Raw genomic sequence first — 25,378 nt, 5'->3', positions numbered from 1 at the left:
CCATTTACCATCATCACCAGGAGTACCTCAGATTTGTGGTACAGGATTGTCATTACCAATTCCAGACGTTGCCGTTTGGTCTGTCCACGGCACCGAGGGTATTTACCAAGGTAATGGCCGAAATGATGATACTCCTTCGAAAAAAGGGAGTTTTAATTATCCCGTACTTGGACGATCTCCTGATAAAGGCGAGGTCCAGGGAGCAGTTGTTGGTCGGGGTAGCACTATCTCGGGAGGTGCTACAACAGCACGGTTGGATTCTAAATATTCCAAAGTCACAGCTGGTCCCTACGACACGTCTACTGTTCCTGGGGATGGTTCTGGACACAGAACAGAAAAAAGTGTTTCTCCCGGAGGAGAAAGCCAAGGAGCTGTCATCTCTAGTCAGAGGCCTCCTGAAACCAAAACAGCTGTCGGTGCATCACTGCACGCGAGTCCTGGGAAAAATGGTAGCTTCCTACGAAGCAATTCCATTCGGCAGGTTCCATGCAAGGACTTTTCAGTGGGACCTGTTGGACAAGTGGTCCGGATCGCATCTTCAGATGCATCGGCTGATAACCCTGTCTCCAAGGACCAGGGTGTCTCTGCTGTGGTGGCTGCAAAGTGCTCATCTTCAAGAGGGCCGCAGATTCGGCATACAGGACTGGGCCCTGGTGACCACGGATGCCAGCCTTCGAGGCTGGGGGGCAGTCACACAGGGAAGAAACTTCCAAGGACTATGGTCAAGTCAGGAGACTTCCCTACACATAAATATTCTGGAACTGAGGGCCATTTACAATGCCCTTAGTCAGGCAAAACCCCTGCTTCAAAACCAGCCGGTACTGATCCAGTCAGACAACATCACGGCAGTCGCCCATGTAAACCGACAGGGCGGCACAAGAAGCAGGACGGCGATGGCAGAAGCCACATGGATTCTCCGATGGGCGGAAAATCACGTGTTAGCACTGTCAGCAGTGTTCATTCCGGGAGTGGACAACTGGGAAGCATACTTCCTCAGCAGGCACGACCTCCACCCGGGAGAGTGGGGACTTCATCCAGAAGTCTTCCAACTGATTGTAAACCGTTGGGAAAGGCCACAGGTGGACATGATGGCGTCCCGCCTAAACAAAAAGCTAGAAAGATATTGCACCAGGTCAAGAGACCCTCAGGCGATAGCTGTGGACGCTCTAGTGACACCGTGGGTGTACCGGTCGGTTTATGTGTTCCCTCCTCTTCCTCTCATACCCAAGGTACTGAGGATAATAAGGAGAAGAGGAGTAAGAACTATACTCATTGTTCCGGATTGGCCAAGAAGAGCTTGGTACCCGGAACTTCAAGAAATGATCTCAGAGGACCCATGGCCTCTGCCGCTCAGAAAGGACCTGCTGCAGCAGGGGCCCTGTCTGTTCCAAGACTTACCGCGGCTGCGTTTGATGGCATGGCGGTTGAACACCGGATCCTGAAGGAAAAGGGCATTCCGGAGGAAGTCATTCCTACGCTGATTAAAGCTAGGAAAGAAGTGACCGCAAACCATTATCACCGCATTTGGCGAAAATATGTTGCGTGGTGTGAGGCCAGGAAGGCCCCAACGGAGGAATTTCAGCTGGGCCGTTTTCTGCACTTCCTACAGTCAGGGGTGACTATGGGCCTAAAATTGGGTTCCATTAAGGTCCAGATTTCGGTTCTATCGATTTTCTTCCAGAGAGAACTGGCTTCACTACCTGAAGTTCAGACTTTTGTTAAGGGAGTGCTGCATATTCAGCCCCCTTTTGTGCCTCCAGTGGCACCTTGGGATCTCAACGTGGTGTTGGATTTCCTAAAGTCACATTGGTTTGAGCCACTTAAAACCGTGGAATTAAAATATCTCACGTGGAAAGTGGTCATGCTATTGGCCTTGGCTTCGGCCAGGCGTGTGTCAGAATTGGCGGCTTTGTCATGTAAAAGCCCTTATCTGATTTTCCATATGGATAGGGCAGAATTGAGGACTCGTCCCCAGTTTCTTCCTAAGGTGGTATCAGCCTTTCATTTGAACCAACCTATCGTGGTGCCTGCGGCTACTAAAGACTTGGAGGCTTCCAAGTTGTTGGACGTAGTCAGGGCCCTGAAAATGTATGTTTCCAGGACAGCTAGTGTCAGGAAAACTGACTCGTTGTTTATCCTGTATGCACCCAACAAGCTGGGTGCTCCTGCTTCAAAGCAGACTATTGCTCGCTGGATCTGTAGTACGATTCAGCTTGCACATTCTGCGGCTGGACTGCCGCATCCTAAATCAGTGAAAGCCCATTCCACGAGGAAGGTGGGCTCTTCTTGGGCGGCTGCCCGAGGGGTCTCGGCTCTACAACTTTGCCGAGCAGCTACTTGGTCGGGGTCAAACACATTTGCTAAATTCTACAAGTTTGACACCCTGGCTGAGGAGGACCTAGAGTTTGCCCATTCGGTGCTGCAGAGTCATCCGCACTCTCCCGCCCGTTTGGGAGCTTTGGTATAATCCCCATGGTCCTTACGGAGTCCCAGCATCCACTTAGGACGTCAGAGAAAATAAGATTTTACTCACCGGTAAATCTATTTCTCGTAGTCCGTAGTGGATGCTGGGCGCCCATCCCAAGTGCGGATTGTCTGCAATACTTGTATATAGTTATTGTTTAACTAAAGGGTTATTGTTGAGCCATCTGTTGAGAGGCTCAGTTATTGTTCATACTGTTAACTGGGTATAGTATCGCGAGTTATACGGTGTGATTGGTGTGGCTGGTATGAGTCTTACCCGGGATTCAAAATCCTTCCTTATTGTGTCAGCTCTTCCGGGCACAGTATCCTAACTGAGGTCTGGAGGAGGGTCATAGAGGGAGGAGCCAGTGCACACCAGGTAGTCCTAAAGCTTTCTGTAGTTGTGCCCAGTCTCCTGCGGAGCCGCTATTCCCCATGGTCCTTACGGAGTCCCAGCATCCACTACGGACTACGAGAAATAGATTTACCGGTGAGTAAAATCTTATTATCAATGCCTTCTGAGAAATATACCTCACCGCATGTCCCTGCCCCCACCCCTTTGCAGCTGGCCACACACCCCTGCCTCCTCCGCCTTACGGAGGGAAAGTGGACAGGGTGATGACGCGATCCACACTGAATAAGATCATCACAGCCCCGCTTTACAATGCCAGTAATCTGGACACTGTATATCGGGGGCAGGACCGCAATGACGCAATCATGCCCCTGGATCGCACCCCTATGCTGATACCACACATCGACCTGGCTGCCACCTCCTGGAGGGGGAAGCTGTCTATTGTGGGTAAGTATGATCTGCAGCATAATTGGACAGTTGTATAAGTACAGTATAGATTGGATGTAGAATCTGCAACCAGGCGGTAAATGTAATAGGGTCTGAGTTGCTGGAGGTCCGGGATTTCGTCCGAGAATTTGTAAAGCGGCAATAATTTACAAGTCAAAACCAGTGTTGTTGTGTAAGCAGGGTGATCTGGATTTGGGCTCCCGGGGGATTGGACAGGTGGGGTGGTCTTCACTTTGCCGGCGGTCGAGCTCCCGGCGACCAGCATACCGGCGCCGAATCCCAACCGCCGGCATACCGACAGTTCTTCTCCCTCTTGGGGGTCCATGACCCCCATGAAGGGAGAATAGATCGCGCGCCACCGTGCCCGCAAGGGGCTCATTTGCGCTCGCCCAGCTATCGGTATGCCGGCGGTCAGGATTCCGGCGCCCGTATGCTGGTCGCCAGGAGCCCGACCCCCGGCATAACATACTACTCTCGGACAGGTGTGTACCCAGTTTATGCCTCTGCTTTCACATTTGTTTTCCAATTGCCATCCCCTGGAATGAGTTTGCATTAACATGAGAACCAACCCTTTTCCTATACTTTCAATGGAAGTTTGGAGAGGCAAAAATCGGTACAGGTCATAAAAAAAGGTCCTGTACCTGCCAAAAAGGTCCAGCTGGAGGGTATGCTGGTCTGGTAACCATCCTTATACTGGTGCAAATTGCAATTAGACAAAACAACTAACACTATATCTGTTATTTCCCAGTTACATAAATGACACAGTTTAACGCTACATATCATATTTAAATTAGTCTATGAGCTGACCTGTAAGAGATATTTTACATTAGCCAGGAAATGGAATTGCTGCATATACAGTAGTTTGGGAATACTGTAAATGTGTCTTCGGGAAAATGGCGGAGGAACGACACAGCTCTGCGCTCCTATGCGGATTCACTGGCAACATACCTTGGCTAACTCTAGTGTTAGGAAAAGTCTAGCTGCGCATGCGTAGTGACGTACCGGCCGGCAGGTCGTAATGACCACAGCTGTCACTAGAGGACGCCCTCATGTTTACAATGCACGACTCCAGCTCCTTAACCGTCCTGATATGCGTGCGTGCAGGTCACCCTGGGCAACCGAGAGAAGCGTCTGTCCGAGGCTAGCAACAACGGAAGGCATACCGAGGGCTAGAGATGGAGGACGGCAGGCAGTCTCCCTCGCTGCACCTGGACCTCAGTAACTTCCAGGAGTGTGCGGGCAGCCGCTATGTACTGACCAGCCCCCGGTCCCTGGAAGCCTGTGCCAGGCTGGGGGTGAGGCCCGTGGACCTGCTGCACAAGTCCTATGCTGAGGTGAGGGAGGAGAACAAGGGGGCTGGGGGCCTGGAGGTCAGTGACCTTTATGAGGCTCAGGAGAGACAGCGCCTCAGGAAACTGAGGTTGTGCCGAGAGCTGAGGCACCAAATGCTGGAGAATGACTATAAAATGCCACGGTCTACCCTGTCTGATCCCCAGAGAGGCCGCCCTCTGCCCACCACCAACGCCTCACTCCGATGGGCCCCTCAGAACTCCACAGGCAAGAGCCACCGAAGCGGAGGTGAGACCCTGAGGAAAAGCCTGAGTCATGGTGACCTTCTTCGCCCAGAGGTGGAGGTCAACCGGCTGGCCAGGAAGGTGGAGAGGGACCTCGGGTTGTCTGTTCCTGACAAAGATAAGAAAATCGCAGCCCTGATGTTACTGAAACACCAGGAGGAAGAGATGTCCAAGCAGAGGATGCTGCAAGCTGAGCAGGCCTGGGAAGAGCTTCGGAGCAAGGAACGGGCCCTCAGGGCGGCCATGGGCAAGAGCAGTTCCATGGACAAGCTGCAGAATCGCAGGAGAAAACCTGTGAGCTCCAAACAAAACTCAGTCCATCACATGCCCATCCAGAAGAGCAAGAGGTGGAACGCGTTGGGCCAGGAACAAAAGACAGTGCCCAATGGAGGTTTAGTGAAAGCCAGATGTGATATAGATAGCAAGGACCGATTCCAAGAAGCGATGGACATAAACACCGGAGAAACTAGTAGCTATCCTCTGGAAGAACGGATGATGCAGGCCATCACGGCCAAGATGGTCAAAGACTTCCAGAATAAGAAGAACATCCAAGTAAAAAATGAGTATGAGAAGCTAAGACATTCCAGGTTGAAGGAAGAGGTGGACAGCCAGGTGAGAGCGGAGGAGCGTTCCAAGAGGATGACCATCCAGCAGAAGGAGCAGAGGTTCCAAGAGCTCTATGAGCAGATTGTGGAGGAAAGGAGCAAGGAGTTACAAGAGAGAGCAACAAGGGAAGAGGAGCTGACACTCATGGCCAAGATCAGGGCCGAGCAGCAGGAGAAAGAGCAGATGAAGCACAAGAAGGTGCTGCTTCAGCTCACTGACCAAAAGATGAAACAGGCAAAAGATTCTTTAGGGAAAAGTATACAGAGCAAGGCCGAAAAGACCAAAGAGCTGAACTTCATCAAGGACAGGGCGCACCGCCTCTTAATGCAAAAAATCCAGCAAGAGGAAGACAGCCACAGGAGAGAGGTCGCCCACCTTATCCGGATTAAAGACCGAAAAAGTGACCAGCTCCTCAAGGAGAAAGAAGCCACCATTGAGCAAGGGAGGAGGGTAGCCCAGGCTTCTTTTCATATTCGGGATAAGATTAGAGAACAGACCAAAAGCAGAACTTTTGACCAAATGGCTCTGCAGGCGCAATTAAATGCAAGTCTTATGAAATCTCTCCCTTAACGGTAAAGTGGGTAGCAGAACCAGGACCCTGGCAAAAGGCATCCAAAGTTCATTTACAGATTGGGGTTTATGTACTAAGCCTCGGAGAGAGATAAAGTGGTCGGAGATAGTGTAGCAATCAGCCAGCTCCTAACTGCTATGTTAAGGCTGTGGCCCTCATTCCGAGTTGTTCGCTCGCAAGCTGCTTTTAGCAGCTTTGCACATGCTAAGCCGCCGCCTACTGGGAGTGAATCTTAGCTTATCAAAATTGCGAACGAAAGATTAGCAGAATTGCGAATAGACACTTCTTAGCAGTTTCTGAGTAGCTCCACACTTACTCGGCAACTGCGATCAGTTCAGTCAGTTTCGTTCCTGGTTTGACGTCACAAACACACCCAGCGTTTGCCCAGACACTCCCCCGTTTCTTCAGACACTCCCGCGTTTTTCCCAGAAACGGTAGCGTTTTTTCTCACACAGCCATAAAACGGCCAGTTTCCGCCCAGAAACACCCACTTCCTGTCAATCACACAACGATCACCAGAACGAAGAAAAAGCCTAGTAATGCCGTGAGTAAAATACCTAACTGCATAGCAAATTTACTTGGCGCAGTCGCACTGCGGACATTGCGCATGCGCATTAGCGACTAATCGCTCCGTTGCGAACAACTCGGAATGACCACCTGTGTTTCAAAAAATGACAGGAGCTGGTTGGTTGGTACATTAGCTCTCTCCATGGCTCAGTACATATACCCCATTGTCTTTATAGAGTGTCTCCTAGAATGGGAAGTGTGGTTTACAGTGAGTATTATGTAGTCACATCCCGGAAGTGTAAGTAGACATAGTTTCTTCTTACCCACTGGCGTGCATTTTGTTCATGGTACTGGCAGTATTGCATCACACGAAACTGGAATCCACTGCAAGGGCAACTGGTGACTAGCTTGGGTGGAACTAGAAGTCCCAGCTGGAGGATATTAGTGCATGCTGGGACTTGTAGCTCCACACCAAACAGATAATATGGTACTTATGGCAGATATGTAAAATGGGCCATGTTTAGTAAATTGACTTTACTTAGAAACTTTGTAACAATCAGCATTTTGTAATAACAAGCGTTGGACTTTGTAAGGACACATGCTAACAAATCACCATTTACTGAATTGGATTATGTCTCAAAACATTTTATTATCGACCCTTTCATCCCCGCAATAGCTCTTTATAACATTCTTTGCGTTTTGCTCTTTACTCTTCAAAAGTTTTTCCGTCAGTTCAGTATAAACTAGTGTGAGTACTCCCTAAGTATGAGAGTCCCTGGCATGGGACCGCCCAGTCCTGCTTACCTGACACAGGTGAGCTGGTAAATAACTTTTTAGGCAGAAAATAAGGTATTTACGGGTGTTATGTGAAATTACAAATAATTGAGCTTTGCTATTTAATGAGATCTATTTTGATTATATTGTTTTACTTCTCAGTATGTTTTTTAAATAGAGTATCGCCTTCGTTTACCTGCAGGTGTTGCTGTTGCTATCCCTGTGCGAAGCACACTGCTGCTGGCTGTAGAGGAAACCGTTATCACCTGCAGGATATAGATTCATTAAAGCCTAAAAGCATTTAACAGATGTGACGCTAGTTTTATATAGTGTATTGCAAAGCGACGTTCAGCTGCTTACCCTTATTTTAATCACTGCAAATTGCTTTACAACATACAATATATCTATATTTGTTATATATATTTTGAATATGTTGTATTCATATAGAGATAATGAGTGTTACGTACTTCTATATACTGGCCTTGAAGATTCTGGTAGTCAAGGTTACTGAAAGTGTTTTCTTGAGATACATCCTATAGATCTGTGTAATAAGAGCAGCTCCTAGAGGCTCCGTGTCATCAGCGTTGGCAATACATTGTTTTTATGTTCAGGCAGAGCTTTAGGGGTTGTCCAGTAATAGATGGCCCATTGCACAAAAATACCCAAAGGACTGTTCTGTTGTTGGGGTAAACGCCCCTACATGGTGCAGCGGCTTATTCACTTTCTATAAAGTATCTGTGTGTAGTCCTGACGGACATCATGTTTTTAAGGGTGTGTGAAGGACTGCAGCATGTCCGATTGGCCCTTTAGAAGGTGCTTAGTACCGGGTCTGGGACTCCAGGTCGACAACAAAAAGGTCGACACACCTTAGGTCGACGCCAATTGGTCGACACACCTTAGGTCGGTATGGACAAAAGGTCGACATGGAGAAAAGGTCGACAGGAACAAGGTCGACATGTAAAAAGGTCGACATGAGTTTTTTATGTTTTTTTTGGTGTCGTTTTCTTCGTAGAGTGACCGGGAACCCGAATTAGTGCACCGCGTCCCCTCGCATGGCTCGCTTTGCTCGCCATGCTTCGGGCATGGTGCCTTCGCTCCGCTCCGCTCGGCACACTTTACCGTTCCAATCGTAGTCCACGTGGATCGTTAAGTATGAAAAAGTTCCAAAAAAGAAAAAAATTGTGAAAAACTCATGTCGACCTTTTTCCATGTCGACCTTGTTCCTGTCGACCTTTTGTCCATGTCGACCTATTGTCCATGTCGACCTAAGGTGTCAACCAATTGGCGTCGACCTAAGGTGTGTCGACCTTTTTGTTGTCGACCTGGAGTCCGGATACCCTTAGTACCTTATTCAGGTGTGTTGGCATACCAAAAAAGCACACGAATGGGCAAAATCATGTCCCTCACTCAGACCGGATCGCTCGCTAGGGGATTTTGCAGTCCTGCGTTCGCATAGTTGCTGCCTACAGGGGAGTGTTATTTTGCTTTGCAAGCGTGCAAACGCATGTGCAGCCGAGCTGTACGAAAACTGGACGTCAGGAACCCGCCCTGCAAACGCTTGGTCACGCCTGCATTTTCCCAACCACTCCCAGAAAACGGTCATTTGCCACCCACAAGCACCTTCTTCCTGTCACCTTGCGATCGCCCGTGCGAATGGATTCTTTGTACAGACCCATCGCTGAGCGGCGATCCGCTTTGTACCCGTGCGATGCGCCTGCACATTGCGGTGCATACGCATGCACAGTTCTGACCTGATCGCAGGACTGCAAAAAACGCTAGCGAGCGATCAGGTCTGAATCACCCCCCCATGTGCACTGCAGGTGGGGCAGATGTAACACGTGCAGAGAGAGTTAGATTTGGGTGGGGTGTGCTCAAACTGAAATCTAAATTGCAGTGTAAAAATAAAGCAGCCAGTATTTACCCTCACAGAAACAATATAACCCACCCAAATCTAAAGGGCCCTACACACTCGGTGATGCGCCGCCGAGGTGCCCGACGGCCGGTACGTGACGGAGTTTCTTCACTCCCCCCGTCACCCGGCTGCATTGAAGTGCAGGCAAATATGGACGAGATCGTCCATATTGGCCAGCATGCACAGCCGACGGGAGATCAGCGATGAACGAGCGCGGGCTCGTTCATTAATGAACGAGATCGTTCATATCTTTCAGAATATCGGCATGTGTGTAGGGCCTATAACTCTCTCTGCACATGTTACATCTGCCCCACTTGCAGCGCACATGGTTTTGCCCATTAGAGTGCTTTTTTTGGTTTGCTAAGAAGCCTGAATAACCCCCTTAGAACCCTTCTTCTTTACTTGGTCTTATAAGCACGCACTTCTCACATACTAGTATTCTACGTACAGTAGTATTTGGATGAGAAAACAGAGCAGTATTTTCACAAATGTTCTTTACATAGCCAAAGAGTGTGTGTGGTAATGCGGTACAGTAACAGTAATCCTGTAAGGCGGATTGTGTAGTATGTACATGCACACAATATATCGCTACATCGTATCGCAAGATTGCTGGGTCATTCAACTGTGTACCCGGCTTACAGAGATACACTGGGAACTGCACACACAGTGATGCCAAATGTAGACAGTCCTCAATGTCACGTAATCTGTAACGCACGGAATAGATGAGACACGTTGGATGAAGAGCCGTATTTCCGTGCACACGATTTAGGCGCACGTGCGGCCGTCTTGCGATCCCCTCTGAATCAGGCGCTGCGGCTGAGTTTTACCTTTGCAGTAATATCCCCACCCCATGCCATTCTGTATCACTGTCCGTACAATTCTGTAAAAGTGATAAGTTATTTCATCGGAGGAAGGTGAATGTGTCACACGTTATTCTCATTCTGGGCAACACAACATCAGTATTAGGTGCAGTATTGCTAAATTTATGTATTAATATTACTACATTACTCCGCAGTAGGTGATTTGCTATAATACCAGTGTCTAGAAATCTATTTTTGTAAGTTTGATACGGAACAAAATAAATGTAATTTACACAGTTGAAGTGGTGTCATTTGTAGAACTTGGAAATAACACAAGAAAGTGCTGTAATGTGTGTCACAGTGTACAGTGTGATATCTCATGTTGTGTGATAAGCTATAGTAGAATTAGGGCAGGGCTCGACAAATCCCAGGTAGCCACGGCCTCTAGATTTTGCTGTCTGGCTACTAGATTTTGGAGGGAGGAAGCAGATCCTCTTCAGCCCCAGCGGAGATTTATGGAGGCGTGCCTGTATTTAGGCCGCCATTTCTTGCACAGGAGTGCATGTGCTGAGTGTCTGTCCCGGGCATACGCTGTCTGCTGTCTCCAAACTCAGGCTGCATAGAGATCTCCAATAAGAGGGTCTCTGCCTGACCAGGGACTGCAGCTTCGGAGGCGTAGTGATGTGGCCACAGGGTAGGAGGGATTGTTTTGGGGTGCAACACCCTGCACCTAGATATAGCGCTAGGGACCCAAAATATACAGAGACGCCTTGATGCGGCTTTGGTGCTTAGTCACACATTTGCGCAAATATGTGTAACCAAGATCTCTGAATTATAATATTATGTGGGATTTATATCTGGTTACTGTTATCATTCAGGGTGCTGGGGGAAACAATGTCTCTCTTTTTTTCTTGCTAGGAGGGATTGTTTGCCTGGGGGAGGATGCGGAGTGGTTTGCCTGGCGGTACCCCTTGTATGTGTGTGGCTGTGGGAGTTGGTTGCCTGTGGGAGATAGCTGCTCATTAACGTGGCCGCTGGGGGGAAGGAGGCAATTTGATTTTCCTGTGTGTAGCTGCACTGCGGTGTGGATGCGGAGGGCTGCTATGCCAGGGCGTAACCCCTTGGTTGTGTGGCCGTAGGGGTTGGTTTGCCTGGGGGTGGGGAAGCTGCTCAGTAATGTGGATGAATAAAGCCCTGAGTTAGGGGTCCATTATTTGCTAGACTAACGCATGTTCCCACTGCCCCCTCATACCCCAACTTCATCTGGTCACTGCAGCGTGTAATGGCGGAAGTCAGCAGCGGAGGCTCCACCTGGTCTCACTCAGATGTCTTGCTGAAGATGGTCCCTTTGTGACAGTAAGCTGATGGTATTACCCCAGTAGGGCCTCTTGCGAAAAGCGTAATGGTTAGCAGTACCGCCTCACAGCACTGAGGTCATGGGTTCCATTCCCACCACGGCACTAACTGTGTGGAGTTTGTATATTCTCCCAGTGCTTGCGTGGGTTTCCTCTGGGTACTCCAGTCTCCTCCCACAATCCCAAAAATACACTGTTAGGTTAATTGGCTCCCGACAAAAAATTAAGTGTACTTCACAGAAAGGGTAGTGGATAAGTGGAATAGCCTCCCGTCAGAGGTGGTAGAGGCTAAGACAGTAGAGCAATTTAAACATGCTTGGGATAGGTATATAAATATCCTTACAAAGAACTAAGGATCGAATAGGGTTGAGTTTAGCTAAAGAATAATTAAAAGGGGCAGACTAGATGGGCCAAGTGGTTTTCATCTGCCGTCACATTCTATGTCTCTGAATATTTTAGTATAGGTGGATATATGATAATGAGTAGGGGGCACTTATTAACCTGTACTGGCTCCACCACTGATACATCGCAGCTGATATCACGTTGTTCGTGTGAATCAGCCATCACAAAAATAGGGGAAAGAGTTAATAACGTGTTGGGGGGGAAAAATCACTGCAGTCAAACGCCAACTTCGCCTGCAACGTCAGCGGGGATACTGGCTGAGGAGGGTGCAGCAAACAGTCACCTAGTGGCAGAAGCACATACTACAAGCCCTCTAAAACATGATTCCTGTTTCTTTTGGGTTCTCCCCCCACCCTATACATTTGTGTAATAGGGCTCTTGGGTTATAAGATTGGGCAGTGAACATTGGGGTCGTCAGATGGGCCACTACATATTGATTGGGGCTCTGCTTAACAAACTGGTGACACAGAACTGTATTATACGTGAGCAGTGCCAGATTAAGGTCCACATGGGCCTGGAGCTGACATTTATGAAGGGCCTATTGTGTGCCCCGGAAGGAGGTGTGACCAGCGCTGCAGTGGTGTGACTAGTGATGTGATATGTGTGGTACAGTATGTCTGTGGTCTAAATAGTGGGTGTGGCCTGTGCCATGAGTGTGGCAATCTCCATGGAGGTCATAGCTAGTGCCTACCTTCAACCACTTAATAGTTAACTATAACAAGAAAAAATGTGTGACCACCATGTAATACAGAGCATTAGTGACCACCATATACAGGGAGCATCACAGTGACGCCCATGTCATAGAGAGAGCTGGAAAGATGGAGAGGTCTAAAGAGGAGCAATGATGAGGCAAAACAGAACAGATGTGGAAAGATTAGAAAAGATGGGGGTAATACAGAGCAGACAAGGAGGAGAGGGCTCCTGGGACACACTTACCAGAACAGACACCACTTGCTTACACACTTACTGACAGACACCACTTACCAACACATACAACCCTTACTAATACAGATTCCACTTACTGACACAAACACACTGCTAGAAAGACACACACACACACACACACACACACACACACACACACACACACACACACACACACACACACCACTTATACACACACACACACACACACACACACACACACACACACCACTGACAGCCTACTGGCAAAACTCTTTCACACCAGCAGCTTTGAACACGGGTTATTGGCACATGAGCACGCATAACCTGTGTTCCTGTGTGGTGTGAAATGTACAAGGGGCAGTACGGATGGTGTAATGGTTAGCATTACTGCCTCACAGCACTGAGGTCATGGGTTCGATTCCCACCATGGCCCTAACTGTGTGGAGTTTGTATGTTCTCCCCATACTTGCGTGGGTTTCCTCCGGGTACTCCGGTTTCCTCCCACAATCCCAAAAATATACTGGCAGGTTAATTGGCTCCCAACAAAATTAACCCTAGATTGAATGTGTCTGTGTGTACATGTGATAGGGAATATAGATTGTAAGCTCCACTGGAGCAGGGACCGATGTGAATGGGCAAATATTCTCTGTAAAGCGCTGCGGAATATGTGTGCGCTATATAAGTAACTGGTAATAATAATAATAAATAATAATATACCGGGTTGAGCGACCCAGTATTTCAACCCGGCTCGCTGTGCGGTGTGAACGGAAGCCAGGTCAGTGTGACCCGTTTCTCATTCACAGTGTGTGGACGGGCGGCTCTTGGAGATCATGTGATCTCCCAGCACCGTCACCGCCGACGTCACCAACGCGGCATATTGCCGAGTTGCAGTCTGCGGTGTGAAAAGGGGTATTGAGGGGGGTCGCACAGTGGGAGCTCCCGTGTCAGGCTCCCGGGTGCTACCCGCCTCAGACGGCATGAAAGTGGTATTACTGATGCACACATTTAATGACACAAACACCATTTACTGACAGATACCCTTTACAGACACAGACATCACTTATTGGCACATACATACTTAATGACAGACACCCCTTACTGACGCAGATACAACTTACTGATACAAATACACAGGCACAAACACCACTTACTGACACAGACACCCCTTACTAATACAGATTCCACTTACTGACACAAATGCTATGATACAGACACACTTACTGATCCCCCTTACTCATACAAACACACATACTGACACAAACACATTTACTGACACAAACAGCCCTTACTGACAGATACCACTGACACATACACTCCTTTCTGACACAGACACACATACTGACACACACTTACTGACACAAACACACTTACATAAACAGACACTCCTTACTGACACAAACACACTTAATGACACAAGCACATTTACTGACATAAACACCCCTTACATATACCACTTACACAGATACCCCTTACTGATAAACATACTGAGTCACACCTACTAATACAGACACACTTACTGACACACATACTGACTCAGACACCACCTACTGACAAACACAACACACACTTACTGACAGATGTTACTTACTGACACAGACAACACAGATAAACTTACTGACACAGACACCATTTAAATATGGGAGAGGAAACCCCCCAGCCTGGTGTGTGCTGCAACTTGACGGGTTTTGAACTCCAACTCTGCTCTGACATCCATGGAGGCAGGGACAGATTGGGATGGAAAACCAGCCGGAGAAACTTCTGAAGCAGACCTAAATAGGGGGGTAGAGCCTATGATGGCATATTTAACTGGATCTAATGGTATATAAGGAGCATGTGGAAGAGTGTAATGACATATAGGCATATGAAGGAGTCTGAAGGCATATTGGGGGCATCTGGATGGTCTGACGGCATATAAAATGTGCTTGGGGGGCAAATTGAGACTTTGCCTTCTGACCCACATACCCCCCCCCCCCCCCCCATCCCCCACCACCACTCCCATCTACTCCAGAACAGCAACCCTCGAAACCAATACCGGATCACACCTTATTATTAGCATTAGCTACATAACTTCAAACTGTGCTCTCAATCTTCTTTACAGTGCTTTTACAGTGCTGGTGACTGCCCCCTCCCAGCTTCTCTACAATAACATTCCTCCCACTCCAGACCCTCCTCTCCTCCATCACTCTGCTCCACTGCTCCATTCCTCACACTACGGCACATCCTCACCTTCATCCCTCACACTCCAGCACCTCCTCTCCTCTATCACTCTGCTCCTTCCCTCACACTCCAGCCCCTCCTCTCCTCCATCACTCTGCTCCATCCCTCATACTCCATCCCCTCCTCTCCCCCATCACTCTGCTCCATCACTCACACTCTGGACCCTCCTCTCCTCCGTCACTCTGCTCCATCCCTCACACTCCGACCCTTCCTCTCCTCCATCACTCTGCTCCATCACTCACACTCTGGACCCTCCTCCATCACTCTGCTCCATCCCTCACACTCCATTCCCTCCTCTCCCCCATCACTCTGCTCCGTCACTCACCCTCTGGACTCTCCTCTCCTCCATCACTCTGCTCCATCCCTCACACTCCATTCCCTCCTCTCCCCCATCACTCTGCTCCGTCACTCACACTCTGGACTCTCCTCTCCTCCATCACTCTGCTCCATCCCTCACACTCCGGCCCTTCCTCTCCTCCAGCACTCTGCTCCATTCCTCACACTCCGTCACCTCCATTCCTCACACTACGGCCCCTACTCTCCTCCATCACTCTCTGCTCCATCACTAACACTCCGGCGTCTCCTCTCCTCCATCACTCTGCTCCTTCCCTCACACTCTGGCACTTCCTCTCCTCCATCACTCTGCTCCATCTCTCACAATGGCCCCTCCTCTCCTCCATCACTCTGCTCCATCCCTCACACTACGGCTCCTCCTCTCCTCCATCACTCTCTGCTCCATCACTAACACTCCGGCGTCTCCTCTCCTCCATCACTCTGCTCCTTCCCTCACACTCTGGCACTTCCTCTCCTCCATCACTCTGCTCCATCTCTCACAATGGCCCCTCCTCTCCTCCATCACTCTGCTCCATCCCTCATACACCAGCACCTCATCTCCTCCATCACTCTGCTCCATCTCTCACACTCTGGCCCTTCCTCTCCTCCATCACTCTGCTCCATCACTAACACTCCGGCGTCTCCTCTCCTCCATCACTCTGCTCCTTCCCTCACACTCTGGCACTTCCTCTCCTCCATCACTCTGCTCCATCTCTCACAATGGCCCCTCCTCTCCTCCATCACTCTGCTCCATCCCTCATACACCAGCACCTCATCTCCTCCATCACTCTGCTCCATCTCTCACACTCTGGCCCTTCCTCTCCTCCATCACTCTGCTCCATCACTAACACTCCGGCGTCTCCTCTCCTCCATCACTCTGCTCCTTCCCTCACACTCTGGCACTTCCTCTCCTCCATCACTCTGCTCCATCTCTCACAATGGCCCCTCCTCTCCTCCATCACTCAGCTCCATCCCTCACACACCAGCACCTCATCTCCTCCATCACTCTGCTCCATCTCTCACACTCTGGCCCTTCCTCTCCTCCATCACTCTGCTCCATCACTAACACTCCGGCCCTGTCCTCTCTTCCATCAGTCTGCTCCATCCATCACACACCGTCACCTCCTCTCCTCCATCACTCTGCTCCATCCCTCATACATTAGCACCTCATCTCCTCCATCACTCTGCTCCATCCCTCACACTCCAGCACCTCATCTCCTCCATCACTCTGCTCCATCCCTCACACTCCAGCACCTCATCTCCTCCATCACTCAGCTCCATCCCTCACACACCAGCACCTCATCTCCTCCATCACTCTGCTCCATCTCTCACACTCTGGCCCTTCCTCTCCTCCATCACTCTGCTCCATCACTAACACTCCGGCCCTGTCCTCTCTTCCATCAGTCTGCTCCATCCATCACACACCGTCACCTCCTCTCCTCCATCACTCTGCTCCATCCCTCATACATTAGCACCTCATCTCCTCCATCACTCTGCTCCATCCCTCACACTCCAGCACCTCATCTCCTCCATCACTCTGCTCCATCCCTCACACTCCAGCACCTCATCTCCTCCATCACTCTGCTCCATCCCTCACACTCCAGTCCCTCCTCTCCTCCATCACTCTGCTCCATCCCTCACACTCCAGCACCTCATCTCCTCCATCACTCTGCTCCATCCCTCACACTCCAGTCCCTCCTCTCCTCCATCACTCTGCTCCATCTCTCACACTCTGGCCCTTCCTCTCCTCCATCACTCTGCTCCATCACTAACACTCCGGCCCTGTCCTCTCTTCCATCACTCTGCTCCATCCATCACACACCGTCACCTCCTCTCCTCCATTACTCTGCTCCATCCCTCACATTCTGGACCGACCTTTCCTTCATCACCCTCCTTACTTTACAGCCGTGATGCTCAGTAAATGTCAGAGAGAACAGGTCTACAGTGTTGCAGCCGCTCCTCCTCACGTTTCCATGCCTGCCTCCACTACCCCTGCAGGCAGTGCAGCCAGTGTGAAAAATAAGAGAAATAAGAAAATGGCGCTCCTTGAAAACTATTTTTTCAAAGTCTGCCGGAATGCTAATACTGGTTATTAAATAAGCTCGCTCTGGAAACACAAATTAGGTTAATAAATTAACATTGGCCTCTCTCTGGTAATTCACTTTTTCTACGCCCAGGCATCTAGACGTGAGCAGTTTATGACTCTTTGAGCAACAAGTGTGGGGGTGGGGGAGTAGCTATCAATCCATAGCCAGTGCTCCCCGTCGTCATACACAACACACACTCCTTGCACTTTGGTGTGTTTTCCTGCTCAATGCAGGCCATGAAAAATTATTATTAACATTATTACCAGTTATTTATATAGCTCACACATATTCCACAACGCTTTGCAGAGAGTGTTTGCCCATTCACATCAGTCCCTGCCCCAGTGAAGCTTATAATCTATGTGCCCTACCACCGGGTATGTGCGGTGAGGAAAATGGCTGAGGAGGCACTGGCTAGTACCAGAGCAGATTTACACACAATAAATGAGCCCAAGGGTTCATGTGGGCACAGATGCAGTAGTATATACATGTGGGCATTATACACAGAAGCAGCAGTATATACATGTGGGCATTATACACAGAAGCAGCAGTATATACACGTGGGCATTATACACAGATGCAGCAGTATATACATGTGGGCATTATACACAGAAGCAGCAGTATATACACGTGGGCATTATACACAGGTGCAGCAGTATATACACGTGGGCATTATACACAGGTGCAGCAGTATATACATGTGGGCATTATACACAGAAACAGCAGTATATACATGTGGGCATTATACACAGAAACAGCAGTATATACATGTGGGCATAGGTGATCATTCCGAGTTGATCGCAGCCAGCAACTTTTTGCTGCTGCTACGATCAATAGTCTCCGCCTATGGGGGAGTGTATTTTAGCTTAGCAGGGCTGTGATCGCTTGTGCAGTCCTGCTAAGCTAAAAAAATTTCAAGCAGAAGTTGACCAGACCTGTACATACCCTGTGCGACAATCCCTGCGATGCTGAAGCCGCCTCTGACGTCAGACATCCGCCCTCTGTTCCCGAAAACAGCAGCAAACGGTCCGGATCCACCCTGGAACGCCTTCTTCCTGTCAATCTTCTTTGCGGTCGGCTCTGCGACCGCTTCCTTCGGTAGATGCGACGTAACCCGGCAACCCCTGTCACTGGGCAATGTCACGCATGCACACTGCGCCCGCCACGCATGCACATTCCGTACCCGTTCACAAAGCAGCGAGAAACCGATGCATGCGAACGGGTCAGAATGACCCCCATTATACACAGGCGCAGCAGTATATACATGTGGGCATTATACACAGGTGCAGCAGTATATACTTGTGGGCATTATACACAGGTGCAGCAGTATATACATGTGGTCATTATACACAGGTGCAGCAGTATATACATGTTGGCATTATACACAGGTGCAGCAGTATATACATGTGGGTATTATACACAGGTGCAGCAGTATATACATGTGGGCATTATACACAGGTGCAGCAGTATATACATGTGGGTGCTATACATAGGCGCAGCAGTATATACATGTGGGCATTATACACAGGTGCAGCAGTATATACATGTGGGCATTATACACAGGTGCAGCAGTATATACATGTGGGTGTTAACCACATATATATACTGCTGTGCCTGTGTATAACACCCACATGTATATACTGCTGCACCTGTGTATAATGCCCACATGTATATACTACTGCGCCTATATATAACAACCACATATATATACTGCTGTGCCTGTGTATGTTATATATAGGCGCAGTAGTATATACATGTGGGCATTATACACAGGCGCAGCAGTATATACATGTGGGCATTATACACAGGTGCAGCAGTATATACATGTGGGCATTATACACAGGTGCAGCAGTATATACATGTGGGCATTATACACAGGTGCAGCGGTATATACGGTACATGTGGGCATTATACACAGGGGCAGCAATATATACATGTGGGCATTATACACAGGTGCAGCGGTATATACTGTACATGTGGGCATTATACACTGGGGCAGTGGTATATACATGTGTGCATTATACACAGGTGCAGCGGTATATACATGTGGGCATTATACACAGGTGCAGCGGTTTATACTGATGGTAATATGTTCTTTTATTCAGTTATGCGACATGCCCCCTTACATATTTAGTTATGATGTCACCTACCCCCATTATATATTTCTCTAACGTCCTAGTGGATGCTGGGGACTCCGAAAGGACCATGGGGAATAGCGGCTCCGCAGGAGACTGGGCACAAAGTAAAAGCTTTAGGACTAGCTGGTGTGCACTGGCTCCTCCCCCTATGACCCTCCTCCAAGCCTCAGTTAGATTTTGTGCCCGAACGAGAAGGGTGCAATCTAGGTGGCTCTCCTGAGCTGCTTAGAGTAAAAGTTTTTTTTTTTTTTTGGATTCCAAAAGTCACATTGGTTTGAACCACTTAAATCTGTGGAGTTAAAATATCTCACATGGAAAGTGGTCATGCTGTTGGCCCTGGCCTGGGCCAGGCGCGTGTCAGAATTGGCGGCTTTATCCTGTAAAAGCCCTTATCTGATTTTCCATTCGGACAGGGCGGAATTGAGGACTCGTCCTCAATTTCTCCCTAAGGTGTTTTCAGCATTTCACTTAAACCAACCTATTGTGGTGCCTGCGGCTACTAGGGACTTGGAGGATTCCAAGTTGCTGGACGTAGTCAGGGCCCTGAAAATATATGTTTCCAGGACGGCTGGAGTCAGAAAATCTGACTCGCTGTTTATCCTGTATGCACCCAACAAGCTGGGTGCTCCTGCTTCTAAGCAGACGATTGCTCGTTGGATTTGTAGTACAATTCAGCTTGCACATTCTGTGGCAGGCCTGCCACAGCCAAAATCTGTAAAAGCCCATTCCACACGGAAAGTGGGCTCATCTTGGGCGGCTGCCCGAGGGGTCTCGGCTTTACAACTTTGCCGAGCAGCTACTTGGTCAGGGGCAAACACGTTTGCTAAATTCTACAAATTTGATACCCTGGCTGAGGAGGACCTGGAGTTCTCTCATTCGGTGCTGCAGAGTCATCCGCACTCTCCCGCCCGTTTGGGAGCTTTGGTATAATCCCCATGGTCCTTTCGGAGTCCCCAGCATCCACTAGGACGTTAGAGAAAATAATAAGATTTTACTTACCGATAAATCTATTTCTCGTAGTCCGTAGTGGATGCTGGGGACTCCGTCAGGACCATGGGGATTAGCGGCTCCGCAGGAGACAGGGCACAAAAGTAAAAGCTTTAGGATCAGGTGGTGTGCACTGGCTCCTCCCCCTATGACCCTCCTCCAAGCCTCAGTTAGGATACTGTGCCCGGACGAGCGTACATAATAAGGAAGGATCTTGAATCCCGGGCAAGACTCATACCAGCCACACCAATCACACTGTACAACCTGTGATCTGAACCCAGTTAACAGCATGATAACAGCGGAGCCTCTGAAAAGATGGCTCACAACAATAATAACCCGATTTTTGTAACAATAACTATGTACAAGTATTGCAGACAATCCGCACTTGGGATGGGCGCCCAGCATCCACTACGGACTACGAGAAATAGATTTATCGGTAAGTAAAATCTTATTTTCTCTGACGTCCTAGTGGATGCTGGGGACTCCGTCAGGACCATGGGGATTATACCAAAGCTCCCAAACGGGCGGGAGAGTGCGGATGACTCTGCAGCACCGAATGAGAGAACTCCAGGTCCTCTTTAGCCAGGGTATCAAATTTGTAGAATTTTACAAACGTGTTCTCCCCCGACCACGTAGCTGCTCGGCAGAGTTGTAATGCCGAGACCCCTCGGGCAGCCGCCCAGGATGAGCCCACCTTCCTTGTGGAATGGGCCTTGACAGATTTAGGCTGTGGCAGGCCTGCCACAGAATGTGCAAGTTGAAATGTGCTACAAATCCAACGAGCAATCGTCTGCTTAGAAGCAAGAGCACCCAGTTTGTTGGGTGCATACAGGATAACAGCGACTCAGTTTTCCTGACTCCAGCCGTCCTGGAAACCTATATTTTCAGGGCCCTGACAACATCTAGCAACTTGGAGTCCTCCTTGTCCCTAGTAGCCGCAGGTACCACAATAAGCTGGTTCAGGTGAAACGCTGACACCACCTTAGGAAGAAACTGGGGACGAGTCCGCAGCTCTGCCCTGTCCGAATGGACAATCAGATATGGCTTTTGTGAGACAAAGCCGCCAATTCTGACACTCGCCTGGCCGAGGCCAGGGCCAACAGCATGGTCACTTTTCATGTGAGATATTTCAAATCCACAGATTTGAGCGGTTTAAAATGTGATTTGAGGAATCCCAGAACTACGTTGAGATCCCACAGTGCCACTGGAGGCACAAAAAGGGGGTTGTATATGCAATACTCCCTTGACAAACTTCTGGACTTCAGGAACTGAAGCCAATTCTTTCTGGAAGAAAATTGACAGGGCCGAAATTTGAACCTTAATGGACCCCAATTTGAGGCCCATAGACACTCCTGTTTGCAGGAAATGCAGGAATCGACCGAGTTGAAATTTCTTCGTGGGGCCTTCCTGGCCTCACACCACGCAACATATTTTCGCCACATGTGGTGATAATGTTTTGCGGTCACCTCCTTCCTGGCTTTGACCAGGGTAGGAATGACCTCTTCCGGAATGCCTTTTTCCCTTAGGATCTGGCGTTCCACCGCCATGCCGTCAAACGCAGCCGCGGTAAGTCTTGGAACAGACCTGGTACTTGCTGAAGCAAGTCCCTTCTTAGCGGCAGAGGCCATGAGTCCTCTGTGAGCATTTCTTGAAGTTCCGGGTGCCACGTCCTTCTTGGCCAATCCGGAGCCACGAGTATAGTTCTTACTCCTCTACGTCTTATAATTCTCAGTACCTTGGTTATGAGAAGCAGAGGAGGGAACACATACACCGACTGGTACACCCACGGTGTTACCAGAACGTCCACAGATATTGCTTGAGGGTCTCTTGACCTGGCGCAATACCTGTCCAGTTTTTTGTTCAGGCGGGACGCCATCATGTCCACCTTTGGTCTTTCCCAACGGTTCACAATCATGTGGAATACTTCCCGATGAAGTCCCCACTCTCCCGGGTGGAGGTCGTGCCTGCTGAGGAAGTCTGCTTCCCAGTTGTCCACTCCCGGAATGAACACTGCTGACAGTGTTATCACATGATTTTTCGCCCAGCGAAGAATCCTTGCAGTTTCTGCCATTGCCCTCCTGCTTCTTGTGCCGCCCTGTCTGTTTACGTGGGCGACTGCCGTGATGTTGTCCCACTGGATCAATACCGGCTGACCTTGAAGCAGAGGTCTTGCTAAGCTTAGAACATTGTAAATTGCCCTTAGCTCCAGTATATTTATGTGGAGAGAAGTCTCCAGACTTGATCACACTCCCTGGAAATTTTTTCCCTGTGTGACTGCTCCCCAGCCTCTCAGGCTGGCATCCGTGGTCACCAGGACCCAGTCCTGAATGCCGAATCTGCGGCCCTTTAGTAGATGAGCACTCTGCAGCCACCGCAGAAGAAACACCCTTGTCCTTGGAGACAGGGTTATCCGCTGATGCATCTGAAGATGCGATCCGGACCATTTTTCCAGCAGATCCCACTGAAAAGTTCTTGCGTGAAATCTACCGAATGGAATCGCTTCGTAAGAAGCCACCATTTTTCCCAGGACCCTTGTGCAATGATGCACTGACACTTTTCCTGGTTTTAGGAGGTTCCTGACTAGCTCGGATAACTCCCTGGCTTTCTTCTCCGGGAGAAACACCTTTTTCTGGACTGTGTCCAGAATCATCCCTAGGAACAGCAGACGTGTCGTCGGAAACAGCTGCGGTTTTGGAATATTTAGAATCCACCCGTGCTGTCGTAGAACTACTTGAGATAGTGCTACTCCAACCTCCAACTGTTCTCTGGACCTTGCCCCTATCAGGAGATCGTCCATTTTCTTTGAAGAAGAATCATCATTTCGGCCATTACCTTGGTAAGGACCCGGGGTGCCGTGGACAATCCAACCGGCAGCGTCTGAAACTGATAGTGACAGTTCTGTACCACGAACCTGAGGTACCCTTGGTGAGAAGGGCAAATTGGGACATGGAGGTAAGCATCCCTGATGTCCCGGGACACCATATAGTCCCCTTCTTCCTGGTTCGCTATCACTGCTCTGAGTGACTCCATCTTGATTTGAACCTTTGTATGTAAGTGTTCAACTATTTCAGATTTAGAATAGGTCTCACCGAGCCGTCTGGCTTCAGTACCACAATATAGTGTGGAATAATACCCCTTTCCTTGTTGTAGGAGGGGTACTTTGATTATCACCTGCTGGGAATACAGCTTGTGAATTGTTTCCACTACTGCCTCCCTGTCGGAGGGAGATGTTGGTAAAGCAGACTTCAGGAACCTGCGAGGGGGAGACGTCTCGAATTTCCAATCTGTACCCCTGGGATACTACTTGTAGGATCCAGGGGTCCACTTGCGAGTGAGCCCACTGCGTGCTGAAACTCTTGAGACGACCCCCCCCACCGCACCTGAGTCCGCTTGTACGGCCCCAGCGTCATGCTGAGGACTTGGCAGAAGCGGTGGAGGGCTTCTGTTTCTGGGAATGGGCTGCCTGCTGCAGTCTTCTTCCCTTTCCTCTATCCCATGGCAGATATGACTGGCCTTTTGCCCACTTGCCCTTATGGGGACGAAAGGACTGAGGCTGAAAAGACGTTGTCTTTTTCTCCTTTATACGGCAATACTTCCATGTGCCGTTTGGAATCTGCATCACCTGACCACTGTCGTGTCCATAAACAACTTCTGGCAGATATGGACATCGCACTTACTCTTGATGCCAGAGTGCAAATATCCCTCTGTGCATCTCGCATATATAGAAATGCATCCTTTAAATGCTCTATAGTCAATAAAATACTGTCCCTGTCAAGGGTATCAATATTTTCAGTCAGGGAATCCGACCAAGCCACCCCAGCGCTGCACATCCAGGCTGAGGCGATCGCTGGTCGCAGTATAACACCAGTATGTGTGTATATACTTTTTAGGATATTTTCCAGCCTCCTATCAGCTGGCTCCTTGAGGGCGGCCCTATCTGGAGACGGTACCGCCACTTGTTTTGATAAGCGTGTGAGCGCCTTATCCACCCTAAGGGGTGTTTCCCAACGCGCCCTAACTTCTGGCGGGAAAGGGTATACCGCCAATAATTTTCTATCGGGGGAAACCCACGCATCATCACACACTTCATTTAATTTATCTGATTCAGGAAAAACTACAGGTAGTTTTTTCACACTCCACATAATACCCTTTTTTGTGGTACTTGTAGTATCAGAAATATGTAACACCTCCTTCATTGCCCTTAACAAGTAACGTGTGGCCCTAAAGGAAAATACGTTTGTTTCTTCACCGTCGACACTGGAGTCAGTGTCCGTGTCTGTCTCTGTGTCGACCGACTGAGGTAAAAGGACGTTTTAACGCCCCTGACGGTGTTTGAGACGCCTGGACAGGTACTAATTGGTTTGCCGGCCGTCTCATGTCGTCAACCGACCTTGCAGCGTGTTGACATTATCACGTAATTCCTTAAATAAGCCATCCATTCCGGTGTCGACTCCCTAGAGAGTGACATCACCATTACAGGCAATTGCTCCGCCTCCTCACCAACATCGTCCTCATACATGTCGACACACACGTACCGACACACAGCACACACACAGGGAATGCTCTGATAGAGGACAGGACCCCACTAGCCCTTTGGGGAGACAGAGGGAGAGTTTGCCAGCACACACCAAAAACGCTATAATTATACAGGGACAACCTTTATATAAGTGTTTTTCCCTTATAGCATTTTAATATATATAGTCATATCGCCAAATAAGTGCCCCCCCTCTCTGTTTTAACCCTGTTTCTGTAGTGCAGTGCAGGGGAGAGCCTGGGAGCCTTCCCACCAGCATTTCTGTGAGGGAAAATGGCGCTGTGTGCTGAGGAGAATAGGCCCCGCCCCCTTTTCGGCGGGCTTCTTCTCCCGTTTTTCTGAGACCTGGCAGGGGTTAAATACATCCATATAGCCCCCAGGGGCTATATGTGATGTATTTTTAGCCAGAATAAGGT

At 49.2% G+C, this 25,378-nt stretch overlaps 1 protein-coding gene across 1 annotated transcript; it reads left to right on the top strand.

Annotated features, from left to right (window-relative positions):
* Nucleotides 1-4,328: 4,328 nt before the first annotated feature.
* On the top strand, nucleotides 4,329-10,308 carry CCDC185 (coiled-coil domain containing 185). The gene is made up of 2 exons (XM_063919023.1): nucleotides 4,329-6,014; nucleotides 7,497-10,308. The coding sequence occupies exon 1, from the start codon at nucleotides 4,438-4,440 to the stop codon at nucleotides 6,010-6,012; it is 1,575 nt and encodes a 524-aa protein (XP_063775093.1). The 5' UTR covers nucleotides 4,329-4,437; the 3' UTR covers nucleotides 6,013-6,014; nucleotides 7,497-10,308.
* Nucleotides 10,309-25,378: the final 15,070 nt, after the last annotated feature.

Source organism: Pseudophryne corroboree, chromosome 4, assembly GCF_028390025.1.
Source record: "Pseudophryne corroboree isolate aPseCor3 chromosome 4, aPseCor3.hap2, whole genome shotgun sequence".
Taxonomy (NCBI): domain Eukaryota; kingdom Metazoa; phylum Chordata; class Amphibia; order Anura; family Myobatrachidae; genus Pseudophryne; species Pseudophryne corroboree.
This window is presented reverse-complemented; position numbering and strand designations above follow the sequence as displayed.